Source organism: Corticium candelabrum, chromosome 19, assembly GCF_963422355.1.
Source record: "Corticium candelabrum chromosome 19, ooCorCand1.1, whole genome shotgun sequence".
NCBI classification, from domain to species: domain Eukaryota; kingdom Metazoa; phylum Porifera; class Homoscleromorpha; order Homosclerophorida; family Plakinidae; genus Corticium; species Corticium candelabrum.
The window spans coordinates 4,420,547-4,433,528 of record NC_085103.1 but is presented as its reverse complement, the minus strand read 5'-3'; the positions used below and the strand labels follow the sequence as shown (position 1 = coordinate 4,433,528).

The following is a 12,982-nucleotide window of genomic DNA, read 5'->3' as shown; positions in this document are numbered from 1 at the left end:
TTACTACAGCTTTACTTCACGAATGGTAATTATTATTCTAGACGCACTGATCGAATCCGTCACTAGGCATTGAGATCTCAAACGTACAACTTAGGCAGGTTTGAAAATCATTATGAGATCGGCACGCAGTCTGAAGGTTCGTTGACAAACGACATCCAGGCAGAAGTAAGTATACTATTGCAATCACACCAGAAGCCTCCTCTACTCGAAGCTGACGTCGGAAAGGTGGTCAGAGATGTCTTTGGGCGAAGAGTACAAAGAAAGAAGACAAAGCACCAAGGATACAGTGTCTACAAATATTTCGGCCTGAAAAGGAAGCGTGTGAACGACGACATAGCACACGACTCTTCTAGGAGACCGTGTTCTTCTGGCCTTCCTAGCACAAACATAAATGTAGTCGACCTCTTGGATAAAATACACCAGCAAACGGACGAGCTGGAAAGTGAGAGGCAACAGCGACTGAACCTGGAGGGACAACCCATGCAGGAACTACAACAACCCTACCTATAGTTAGAGACGTCTAGGTTGTTTCTATAAACTTCCTACATGTACAGGCTGTCAGAGCTATGAAACATAGCTGCTCTTTCACGATTTCTCAACGACTGAGGCATCCGGCTCGAGACCTCCGGGGAAACAAAATAGGCAATTAGCTACAACTACCTAGAAAAAATAAAAAACATTTTGAGAAAATGATGGATATGTAGGGATGGGAATGTACTTAATCATGCTCATCTCGTACATCACAATCCAGTACTGTGAGTGTCACACACGACTGCTGCGTTTTAATTAATTTAGGTAAAAGATTGTGATGTAGGAGATGAGCATGATTAAGTACATATCCATCCCTACATACCCATCATTTTCTCAAAATGTTTCTTATTTCTTAGGTAAAAAGATTGTGATGTAGGACATGGGCATAAATGACATAAGAACATACCCATCCCTACATACCCATCATTTTCTCAAAATGTTTCTTATTTCTTAGGTAAAAAGATTGTGATGTAGGACATGGGCATAAATGACATAAGAACATACCCATCCCTACATACCCATCATTTTCTCAAAATGTTTTTAGACTAGTGTAGTTTGAAATGGAAATGACAGTCCTAGTAAACGTGTGCAGCTCGGCCGGGATTTCAATCTTTGATTGCATCTCTAAACAACTCCCACGTTACGCTCAGCATACACGGAAGTACATAGCAGCTGACGGATGTACGTAATAACACTGATTGCATCTATAAACTACTCCCATTACCTAAGGTTCCACGGAAGAGATACCCGCTTACATGCACAGAGAGTCAGACAGGACGCCGCGCCGTTGAACATAGTCGTACATGTTCAACTACACGCAACTGTAAGCAGCATGTAGCAGCGGGTGGAAGTGGCAGCTAGCTAGGCTTCGAAACGGTACAGTCACATGTACATACGTGACCGGAACAACATGGCGTTGTACAAAGCACTACGTGGAATTGCATGGCAGCAGTTGACTGATACATTGCACATTTCTAGCTGTTGGGTCAGTGCAATTCTTCGGACAAGAGCGAATCGTTTGGTGTGACTCTCTTCGTTGTAGCTGCTTCGAGTGAGGCGCTAACCTGGCTGACAAAAGTGAAATGTGAAATGTGAAAGAATAAAAATCGGGTTTTTTTACTTGCCGATAGCTGGCTTCTGAGGCGCTTAGTGTCCGCGGTGATAGTCTGGCTACCATTAGGAACGTTTGAAGTTGAGCGCTACTGTGGATCCGAGATCTCTGTAATGAGTTCTGAGAGATCCGGTTCGGATGCGTTTTGGATACTTTTGTGTGGGCCGCCATTTTAGATTCTTCGCATCCCTACATAGGGAGTGCTACCGCACTCCCTGATAATCTGCATGTCATTATGTGACCATGAAACTGTATACATGACGTAAAATTCCTGAGGGCGGTCTGAAACCAGTCTCTCCCCGGCGAGGATTGACAATCCGGGGAATGACGAAGGCGGGGAGAGACTGGCTCGAGTTTAGGGAAATGGCGATGGTGGAGCGACGGCGTTAGTGATGGCAACGCATCCGGGACTGCCAACTAACACCACAACAGGTAGCTTACTCTCTCTTCGCGTTGACTTTGCGCTTTGAAAATCTGTAATAACTTCTGCGCAATAGGGCGGACAGTGACGATCTTGGTATCGTTCGAAACCGCAAGTTCACGGATTTTTTATAGTTAGGGTAACGAAGACGTATGTATTACACAAGCGGTTTGATAAGGCTTTCGTATATCAAGAGTCACTAGGATTCTTGACTCATTAAGATGGTATGGTCTTACAACAAAAATGCGGCTAATAGAGGAAGTAGCCAATTAGGTTACTAAACGGTCCGCTGCCTTGATATCAACACACAGTTGCTCTTGTGTCGCGAGTAGTTGCTTGGTATTTCTGACTCCTCTTCTCGTTCTGTTTCGTCTTGGTAGCCTGCGACTTCCTCTACTGTTACCTAACATCTTGTATCGTAATATGACCTCTAGAATGTACAGTTAATGGGATATCACTTAACATCTGAGTGTGGTAAACAAATGCAGTTGCATCATTAGTCACTTCCGAGCGCGAAGTCAATGCGAACAGAGAGTAGTTATGAGTGTACACAGTAAAAACGTTATGACATGCACATATCTAGCCTCGTACCAGACCCTCTCGCGCCTTCGTGCCCGGTTCCCTTATAACACGACAACGCCGGAGAGGGTACTACTGTCTGTTCGCCATAAGCGTGAACTTTGAAAATCATCAATATCTCTGTTGTTTAGTGGACTTTCGCGATGATCTCGGTATCGTTAGAAACCGCTAGGTCTGGCATTTCTGTTTATCAAATTATCTAAGCCCTTTCTACAAACGAAACGGAAGGATAGTACTTGTGCATATCAAACACAAACGGGTGGAGCAATGGCTATTATCCAATTATCTTGTAAGACCAACAGATCAGCAACTGGAACCATTTAAGATAATTGGTATAACATGGTCCAACTGGGGCAGCTCTTAGTGCTCTAATGTGCACACCTGGCGTGACCTCTACTTCATTACTCACTTCCGAGTTCACGCTTATGGCGAACAGACAGTAGGGCCCGGGATCATCCGCCTACCATTTATGCTATTAGATGATCAACTTAGCTCGTATGTCACCAAGCCTCAGGCTACTAATACGATTAGTCTAATAGTTAGTCTCATGTGTCACACGGAATGTCCTGCAACCGAATTGACCTTCCATTCGTACGCTACTTGTTCCTTTCAACGTTGGTATCCTGTCCCTACGCAAGCTCTACGTATTTGCCAACCTTTCTGAGAAAGAGGACTTTATCTCCAAGAGACTCTAGAGCGGAAGTCAACACTGTGTCTGACATTTGCCTACCTCTCTGGGAAAGAGGACCTCATCTCCAGGAGACTCTAGAGCAGAAGTCAACACCGTGTCTGACGGCACGCGCTGCCGGGCTCCAAATGTTCCGAATCGTACACGAGCTTCCCGATTCGTATTGTTCTCGTAGTAGTCCAAGCTACCTAGACTGCTAATCGAATCACATTGGATCTCACGAATAACAGCTTCAGATAACGTGAATCGAACTTTCCCTCTGTGAATGAATCTCTTTCCATGCAGTAAAATGAATCTCTTCCCATGCAGTTACAGGAGCGAAATGTAAACAGTGGATGTATGCAATCGGATATCACAGCTAGCATAACTTTGATGGAAGGATGGATGGAAGGACACTTTACAAATAACGCGTTGCACTTGCGAATCGACTGAGCCCTCGAAATGTCGTCAAAAGGCGATACATCGTGATATCGTCCAACACTGAATTACCTATTAGTACACCCAACAGCACAGCAGTCCTTGACCACTAACAAACAACGGAACGAGACTGCGCGGAAGATTAGAAGGCGTGGCTGACACTTGCCACTCAAAATGGCGGCGGCAGCGAATCACGTGGCCTAGTGGCGTCAACCTCGTTAGCCTCGCCCCAACAGGCCAGACGCAGTGTGAATTGCAGCCCCGGATGCGTTGTTGTGGTGATGACAGCGCATCTTAGCCTCGCAGTGTGGATTGCAGTCGCGGATGCGCTGCCATCACTACTACTAGTAAGTGTACGTCTGGTTCGGTACGCCTTTCTGGATGGGAGTAAGTATGCAATCAAATTTTTCAGCGCGTGTACTATACTAATGATATTAGTTAGGAACAGAGCTTTCGATTGGACTTTGACGTTGTTCTAGCCTCTGTACTTGTCGAAATTGCGATTTTAGGCCGCTGTCAGGCATTGGTAAGAGATTGCAGCTACGTTAGGGAGCGCAGCGGTAAAATGGGAGATCAGAAATGGCAGTCGCAGTGCATCATACGCCTTTGAACGCGTACACAGGTTCCCAGTTGAAGCTGCATTGCGTCATATATACACCTCTACTGCAATGCACTGCTGCCTACGTACACTGTACTGCGCGCTAAGATCCCACGCTACAGTCGTTTCCTGTAATCTACTACACCGACAAAATACCCTTGTAACTGACACTATGTCCGTAGGGACATGTAGCGCTGACCGCAAAAGGCGGTACCGTAGTGGTGATCGTAGGGGAGCCTGAGGGGTAGATTGGAAGGCACAACGAGCAACTATGTAGAGCGGTGCGCAGACCGTTTGTTGTATCGTTTGCTGTTGTTTTTGTCGACGATCAAAAATATACGGTACCCTCTGGTACCGTGCCTTCTGTAAGTAGCCTCGCGTATCCAGACCGTTCCTCTCTTGCACGGTCACAATGGATGCAGGAGCGTCGGAACAGGACCGTCGATGCTATAGCATACTGTAGGCCTACTCCAGCATGAAAGCTGCTAATCCACGGGCTAATCGTATCTACATCCGGTGGAGACTAGCGTGAAGGGGTAGTGTTTACGTAATTACACAGCTAAGTGTGCGGCAAAGTATACCGTGTGCTGATCGTGTTGCAAGCAAAGAGTCATCCCGTCCTTCTCGCCAAGTTGTAGAGCATTCTTCACAGCGCTACACAACACGTTGTACAGTGTACTATCTCTCGTATACCCCCCGGACATACTCTAATATCCTGTACTCCCTGTCTAATCAATACTGTCTATACTACCAGATACTACAATATGTATGCATAAATACGTGAATACCAGTTACTGGTGTGGTGAACGGTACCAGATCTGTGGTAATAGAGTCAAGATAGCAGTATTCAGTTTAGTTTCCTACTAGTCTTGACATTTTTTATCCAATATATACAGTAGGTGTTACCATACAATCGAGTATGCATACATTTGAGTCTACTACAGTTTATACTATATCGTAGGATAATGACTAACGTACAGATGTTGGTGGCAGTACCGCAATAATTGTTATGTGTGAAGTTAATTCTACCATAAATATGCAAACATAAACATTGGACGTAGCATCATTAATTCAAAGAGAAACACGCGCACACGAGAGAGACAGCAACTGTACTGCTTTCACCGAATGTTTTAAGAGTTAACCAATGTAGAAAGCTCCGAAGAATGCCGTGTCCGTTGTGTAAAAGTCATAGTTGCAGGTATGTCCCACTGTCACAGAGATCCGGTCGTTAGCTGTCAGCATAACCGTTAGTCCTGTGTATTGACTTTCGTCGTAACCACCAGGGTTTTGCCGATAGTGATAAACGCCGCCAATATTGTTGGTGTCGTTCAACTTGATCCGAAATGAACAGTAATTTTGACCGCCTTCTCGGTCATACCAAAATTGAGAATATACATAATACAATCCGTCACGTGGAACTGTAATGTATCCATTATTGTAGACAGTTCCTCCTCGAAGAAAACCTGGAGGTGATGTACTAGTTGACCAGTAGGTAACATGAGTACCTGCATTCATTCAAAATTTTATTGTAACTCATTGCATGAACACGCATGCTTCAACTATTTGTAAAGAACTGAAACTCACCGGCTGAAAGAGCAACGTGAACACCACTCCCATAGAGATGAGCAGCAGGTTTTTCCTCAATGCAGCATGCGTTAACCTAAACACACACACACACACAGACACACACACACACACACACACACACACACACACACACACACACACACACACACACGCTTGCTATTAATTACAACTACTCACAGTCAAGCTTTGGTTAAGAAGCATGATGTGAAGCTGAGCTGTAATTTTTCTCAATTCCACGTTCTCCTCCTATAAAGTTAAATGTCAAGTGTAACCTCACAAGACAGTGTTTTAGGCATCAGACTTGTTGACCTGCAATTTGATTCTCTCCTCTCTTTCATTCTGCAAGTCACTATCTATTTTCTACAACAAAACAAAATGAACTTCTAGTTTAATTGGCGCTACACGTATGGGTAGATGTGTTTTGTCTTGCAAACGGTGAGTGAAACCAATTACATTAATGAAATTTAACGGGTTTTCTACGCATAACCTCTTCTATACACATGCAATACATACACACTGTGGGTCTCTACATACACATTTCCAGTGTACAATAAATATTATTACAACCAACTTCGCAGCTTTGAACAATAACGTGAATTAATTAACGCATATGGTCTTACATGCACGCACATTCAGCATCGCATGCCAAGCATACAAGCAAGCCTATGGCGTGTAATCTGTCAAAATTACGCCGGCACCTTTGCTTTATGAGGTCGGTCGTAGACTCAATGAGGTCGGTTGTAGACTCAATGAGGTCGATCGTAAAATCAATGAGGTCGGTCGTAAAGTCAATGTGGTCGGTCGTACATTCAATGAGGTCGGTCTTACATTCATCGTTGATGATACATTCAACGAGGTCGGTCATACCTATATGTCTTCATGTCTGGAGTTGGAACCAAATATTTTTTAAGCAATATTAACTATTTAACTTTCTCAAAAATTGTCACAATGAGTAGACGTTTACATGTACAGTATTACTACTAAACATGCACACTTGCAACATGGTTGTGGGAATCAGAGAGATATGGTCATCTAACCATGTTGTCTGTCTGGTGTTAGAAGAGGATAGAATCAATTAATGTACCTTAGAACGATGGGAATTAGGCAACTACCGTATATGTTAATTTCAAAAGAGTAAGGGTATTTATCCAACTTTCTAAGTCTTTCTACTGTAATGTGTGCACTAACGAGAGCATGTATTGCCTTACAAAGTGCTTAGTCTTATATTCTACTTGTAACCTTACACGCACTATTACAATACATTTCATACTCATCCCTATACATCTACCACTATCACTGGCTTGATATTATGTAGTTTTAGCTCTAAATAATGTAATAGCTATTCAGGTATATAAAATCATTTTCTGACCATCAATTGGGTGTGCAAACTACTGCATTTATTTAATTGTTGCTTTCAATTGATTCAACGATGGCTGTTAGGTTAGCTGATGCCTGCTATTTTACCTGTTTATATATATATATATATATATATATATATATATATGTATGTATGTATGTATCCTTGCCGGAGACAATCTGGGGAATGACGAAGGCGGAGAGAGACTGGCTAAACCAGTGGCAGCCATAGATAAGCCTGGTTCACAATATTGATGCTGACGTTGACGTCAACAGGAAACCCTATATCCACGTAGCAAACAGGAGTTCAACACCTAGAATCTCACAATAGTGTTGTCTTCAGGGTTTACTTTGAGTTACAGTTGACAGAGACTGATTGCAAAACTGATCGTTGTAGGGGTAGATAACGCGTGTTATGTTTGCATAATACTTTCCAAAGTATCTTTGGCGTCTAGCACGCCTCGCCTAACTCCTCCCAGAATCTTATTACATGACGGAATGGCGTCCATGCAAATTATGGGGCCCAACCTCAATGCTCTGTAATCGCATTGTCTATTGAATGTAACCTCCGTCGATCGAGTGTCGCACATGCACATTGCATATTAGTTAACGTCATTAGGTATACTAAACTATAGCTAGAGGCAACTGAAGTCAGGCAGACACATGCCATGCTGACAACAAAGCACATGCAAATGTATAGCTTTTTCACTGTCGTATATTGCCGCTTCTTGTTCTCTTCCACTTGTGGCTCGTTTTCACGATGACCTATTTTATATATAGTGACCCTTGGCTGCTGATTGGGTGGCCATGCCCCGTGACCCCATGGTGTATGTACACGTGTAAAGCTCACACGTCTAGCCTAACTAGACATGAAGCCACTTGTACATGTACCTGGTCACAGCTATTCTTCTATACACTTCACTAGACACTGTAGACTATAGACTCTAAGTGCTGACCAAGTCAGGGAACTTAATTATCAGTCAACGTGAACACACATTCGTGCATGCAGATCAAGCATGCAAGCAAGTAGGCTTCCCGAAATTCATACCTTCACGTTCGCTTCCAAGTTAGACACCTACACATAGCGTATGCAGTAGAGATATGACACGGTCGCATCTATCAGATTTTCTATTGTTTACGCACCGCTCGGAACAGCGTTGTTACGACACAATCCTGGTCATTTGCGAAACATACTCCCACCAGCATCTATGCAACAAAAGAAACCTTTCTTGATGGGATCACATCTTACTAGAACGTGTACATACTAGAAACAAAACGGCACGACAAAGAAATCCCAACATGCTTCCTCTCGTCTCTCACGCGTGTTGCAAGCTATCACTGGAATGGCAACACGAGTGGAGTCCGTTGTATATTTTTCGTGGAAGTAATAGTGGCGGTGGTCCTTTCATGTGATGATGTTCACTCTCATTTCTAGGGCTTGTTTCCACTAGCACTTAGTAGTCTTTAACCATTTTAGCGACTGGATAAATTTAATGAATATGAACTGGTTTAATTAAGAAATGACATGTTGCCACTTGTACTAATGCAGTTATATTGTCAACCTAGAGTGCTCTTCTTTGCCAGATAGAGGCGGGTTTACATTAAAATATGCGTTTGCGTCTTGCGTCTTCCATCCAAAGAGCATTCACATTTGACGTTAGTTTCCGCGTTTGTGTTTGATGACGTTTACGTTCGACTTCCGCCAGTCCCTCCCCCTTTGTAGCGTGAGACTATTTCGCTACGATGTTTGAAGAAGAAGCACTAGTTATTGTAAAGAGGATGTTGCATATCTCACAGAGAGTGGTGGCTCCTCACACGTTCCACGAGATTTTCGGTTGCTTCGTCCACCATTGTTACATATTGATTTCAATGCGTGCCTGAACGCAAGACGCAAAAACCGGAAGCAAGAAATAGGACTCGTTCTATACCTTGTGCGTCGTCGTGCCAATTTAACGTGAACCGCAAGAAAGAACGCAAGTCTTCGACGCTAGAACGCAGCGTCGCCTTGCGTCGCTAAAAGCTAATGTGAACCAGGCTTTACATCTGTATACGTGTGCACGCAGCGCATTGACTACGTACGTGCAGCCATGCAGTGACCTACGTACGCTATTCGTGTGAATATGCATGTGATGCATGCACGTTACATTTACACTGTAATGCAATGGTGGCATTCGATGATTGCCATACCACCCATCGCGTATCTGCAAACGCCAGCTGATCATTCTTCTTGCATCACCACACGCACACACTACAATCGTAAGTCTGCAGATGCTCTAAATACGGTTACGGTCGAGATTCACAAGCGAGAATAAACAGAAGTCGAACAGAGGCTCGACGAGATCCGGTGTGCTGTCCTACAACAGTTTTTACGCGATTAAACTGAAGTTAAATTGACGTTAATTAGAAGAAATGCGTCTTAGGAGAACTATATTTACCAGTTGGGTGCATACACTGTGTGTGTGTGTGTGTGTGTGTGTGTGTGTGTGTGTGTGTGTGTGTGTGTGTGTGTGTGTGTGTGTGTGTGTGTGTGTGTGTGTGTGTGTGTGTGTGTGTGTGTGTGTGTGTGTGTGTGTGTGTATAAACGTTGATTGACTATTTGCTGAGCTTAGGTTGACTGAAACCGTGATAGAATAGATGATGACCTTAAACGAGAACTGCCATGATTTTCAAGTTGGGGTTAGATACAAGTTTTTTTATCTTGACTGCACTCGAAAACTTTGAGTTCCCTCCATTGTTCCTGTAACGTAGGAAAAGCACCGCAAAAGAGGACGTGTTAGCGTAGGCGTGGTTGATGACGCATTGGTGCATGTCCTCTAGGTGTCGTGCACGAGGCGTGCTATCTACATGGCTTATTCGACGTGAAATGGTCCACTGCATTGCGTTTGGCTGTATCCACAACAGCAGCGACATCGCCAAAGGTGTCAGCTTCTTCAGGCTTCCTCTCAAGAAGCCAGATTTGTTAAAATCATGGCTAGCAATGTTACGTCTGGTGTATCCGCCTATCTAAAAAACAGCCACGTTTGTTCGGATCACTTTAAGCCCGAGTGCTCCGAGCGAAACCTCAAATCAGAGTTACTTGGTACAAAGGCTATTAGGCATCTGAAGCCAAACGCAGTCTCCATTATTATTGCAAAGCGTACTGGCCGGAAACGGGCTCATGCTGCGGTAAGTCATATAAATTAATTAATTAAGTCACCTAGTAGTTTTGTGTGTCGGTTTCTAAAACGTTAAATCCCTTCAGTACAAAACATTTTGTTACAGATACTTAGTTGAATACATCAATGCAGCAAACGTGTAGGGAGACCGAGTGTTCTGGAAAATAGTTTTTCAAGTAATTTTAGTTGCAACTTACTGTCTTTCTATCTCTGCTCAAATTAATTGCTTATTCTACGATACCTATATATGCAGGTTAGTTAGTAGATATGTTAGACTTGATGTTGATATATGACGCCAGCACATGCACGAGTGCCCATATACGCAGTGGTGACAGAATTCTTTATTATAGTATAGTTATAGACAGTTTTTGAAATGATGGCCGTTTCTGTATAATAAGAGGTCGCTCCGGTCAATTCCCAACAAGTTAGAGGAGACTATTGATACGCTAGACTAGATGTGTGTCAATGGAGTCAAGATGGCAAGATTCGGCTTAGTTGCCTAGACATTTTGATCCAATATGAAATAGGTTGTGAGTCTACTAAAGTCTATACTTTAGCATAGGATAATGACTAACGTATACGTACTGATGTTGCCGCCGGTACAGCAATATAGTTGGCGTGCAAAGCGAGCTTCTCTCTTGTCATATCAATTATAGTCGCGATATGTTTATATTTTATTGTTTATTTATTTATATACGTGTGTACCAGATAAAGACTGTGGCAAGAGTCTAGTGCGTCTAAATAGCAAGCGTAGGTAGCGTGACAGAAACGTGTGCGAGCGGAGTAGATCACGCGCAGCAAGGCTTAATGAGTTTAGTCAGAAAGTCGCTCTGTGCGAGATCGCTAGAGAAGAAATATATAGAAAATGGAAGATGTCAAACATATGACATCGAGCAGCTACATTGGGAATATGTAGCGCGCTCTAGCTTACTGACAGTCCCAACTAGCTTGTGGTGTACCGTGTACATACCTATTAGGCTCGCGTCGCCGGTTCCTCCCCTTTTTGTTGCATGTACAAGATACTCCGTTTGACGAACGATGTGCATGCATACAGTTGCCAACGAGTGCTGTGTTCCATTCCAATGTAGGAACTTAGTGTGCGTAAATTATTAAAGATTATATATGTTAATACAATTCATGCCATCAGATCTGTCCATAATACCCATCAATAATACTTACACTTACCCTCACTCCAGGTTTCCCAGAGTGGCCAGGAAGACTCTAGAATAATATCAATAGCACTAATGAAATCCTAAAATACGATGCAGTGATTATACCATTTCTCCTTTCTCAGGTTGCGGGCATGACGTTAGCTGTGCTCGAGGAGATGGAGAGCAACAAACAGGTTGCCATCATCATCGAAACGTAAGCTGCAATTATAGACATTGTTTAGTCCGAATCTGTCGTACTGTGATCGTCTGTCTTGGTCTGGTACAGAATGGCAACTGATTGTTGTAAGACGGGTGACCTCCTAAATGTGTAACTGTGATTGACGTCTCTGTGTTGAATTTGTTCATATATGGTAAACATAGACTCGACCGTGTAATTCTTTAAATCTGTATACGTCATTAGCAAATGTCTTCAAATATTGTGTTTCAAAATGCATGTTTGAAATTGGAACGGTGTGTGGTATGGTTATGGTTAGGGCGTGAGAGACGAAGGTATTGGAGTCTCCGATCTAATCTCGGTCATTTCCCAGTTACAGTCACTTGTTCTCTGCCAACTAACTGTGACCTGACCCAGCTGCTACGGTATCGTTACAGTCCTTTGTCTGGGTAGCAATTAGGTATGAACTGTACGAATATTCATACTACACACACACACACACACACACACACACACACACACACACACACACACACACACACACACACACACACACACACACACACACACACACACACATACACACACACACACACACACACACACACACACACACACACACACACACACAACACATGTACGTATGTGCACTTGCAATTTACATAATTAGTGATCAGCACAGGATGATCACGAGCGTCGTTGGACCTCCAAAATTGGGGAGGCAAGCCGCTGTGGTTTTTAACGTGAAACGTTTCTATGGTCTATCTTTTAAGGTCACGCATACTAATATTTTTTGGTCATGGCCTCCTCAGGCAGATGTGTAGCGACGCCACTAGTACACCATGATAGGGTAATCAGTACGGGTTGTGCATGTGTCCACCATTGTGGGTTGTTCTTTTGTACTCTGGTTGAGTAGACAATAGATCAACTACAATTGGGGACAAGGATGGCAGCACGTTACGGTCGGTTGGACGAGTTCCAGCCGGGAGGCGCCCTGGTAGATGCTGATTATTATGAGAAATTCCTATATACTGCCTAGGGACCACCTTGAGTCGAAAAGTGACTGTAGTCGCTGAACAATTACTAGTACGGACCAACACTCCTTCTAATACAGTATACATCAAATCTAAGAAATGCTTAAGACACAAGAAGTGCATAGAGCATTCGCCAAATTACGTGAGATGACCGCACACCACTTGCTTCGTGTTCACGT

General features: G+C 43.4%; 2 protein-coding genes across 2 annotated transcripts; one reads left to right on the top strand and one right to left on the bottom strand.

The window, feature by feature from the left end:
• Window positions 1–5,171: 5,171 nt before the first annotated feature.
• LOC134194985 (uncharacterized) lies at window positions 5,172–8,627 on the bottom strand. The gene is made up of 7 exons (XM_062663974.1): window positions 8,554–8,627; window positions 8,432–8,494; window positions 8,337–8,363; window positions 6,242–6,292; window positions 6,110–6,178; window positions 5,930–6,005; window positions 5,172–5,850 (listed from the first exon to the last, which is right to left on the bottom strand). Exons 1-7 carry the CDS (start codon window positions 8,587–8,589, stop codon window positions 5,483–5,485), a joined length of 690 nt encoding a protein of 229 aa, XP_062519958.1. The 5' UTR covers window positions 8,590–8,627; the 3' UTR covers window positions 5,172–5,482.
• A 1,601-nt stretch (window positions 8,628–10,228) lies between these two features.
• LOC134194457 (uncharacterized) lies at window positions 10,229–12,042 on the top strand. The gene is made up of 3 exons (XM_062663379.1): window positions 10,229–10,453; window positions 11,738–11,808; window positions 11,881–12,042. Exons 1-3 carry the CDS (start codon window positions 10,256–10,258, stop codon window positions 11,924–11,926), a joined length of 315 nt encoding a protein of 104 aa, XP_062519363.1. The 5' UTR covers window positions 10,229–10,255; the 3' UTR covers window positions 11,927–12,042.
• The last annotated feature ends 940 nt before the right edge of the window (window positions 12,043–12,982 follow it).

What these genes read in the sequence shown, in the direction of transcription:
- LOC134194985 (XM_062663974.1), bottom strand. Translation starts at nt 8,589, where the DNA reads ATGTTGGGATTTCTTTGTCGTGCCGTTTTGTTTCTA. An exon ending in ACTTGGAAGCGAACGTGAAG is followed by an intron (nt 6,293 to 8,336) that starts GTATGAATTTCG and finishes GTTTTGTTGTAG; the next exon opens with AAAATAGATAGTGACTTGCA. An exon ending in TCACGTTGCTCTTTCAGCCG is followed by an intron (nt 5,851 to 5,929) that starts GTGAGTTTCAGT and finishes GAATGAATGCAG; the next exon opens with GTACTCATGTTACCTACTGG.
- LOC134194457 (XM_062663379.1), top strand. Translation starts at nt 10,256, where the DNA reads ATGGCTAGCAATGTTACGTCTGGTGTATCCGCCTATCTAAAAAACAGC. An exon ending in GGAAACGGGCTCATGCTGCG is followed by an intron (nt 10,454 to 11,737) that starts GTAAGTCATATA and finishes CTCCTTTCTCAG; the next exon opens with GTTGCGGGCATGACGTTAGC. An exon ending in GTTGCCATCATCATCGAAAC is followed by an intron (nt 11,809 to 11,880) that starts GTAAGCTGCAAT and finishes GGTCTGGTACAG; the next exon opens with AATGGCAACTGATTGTTGTA.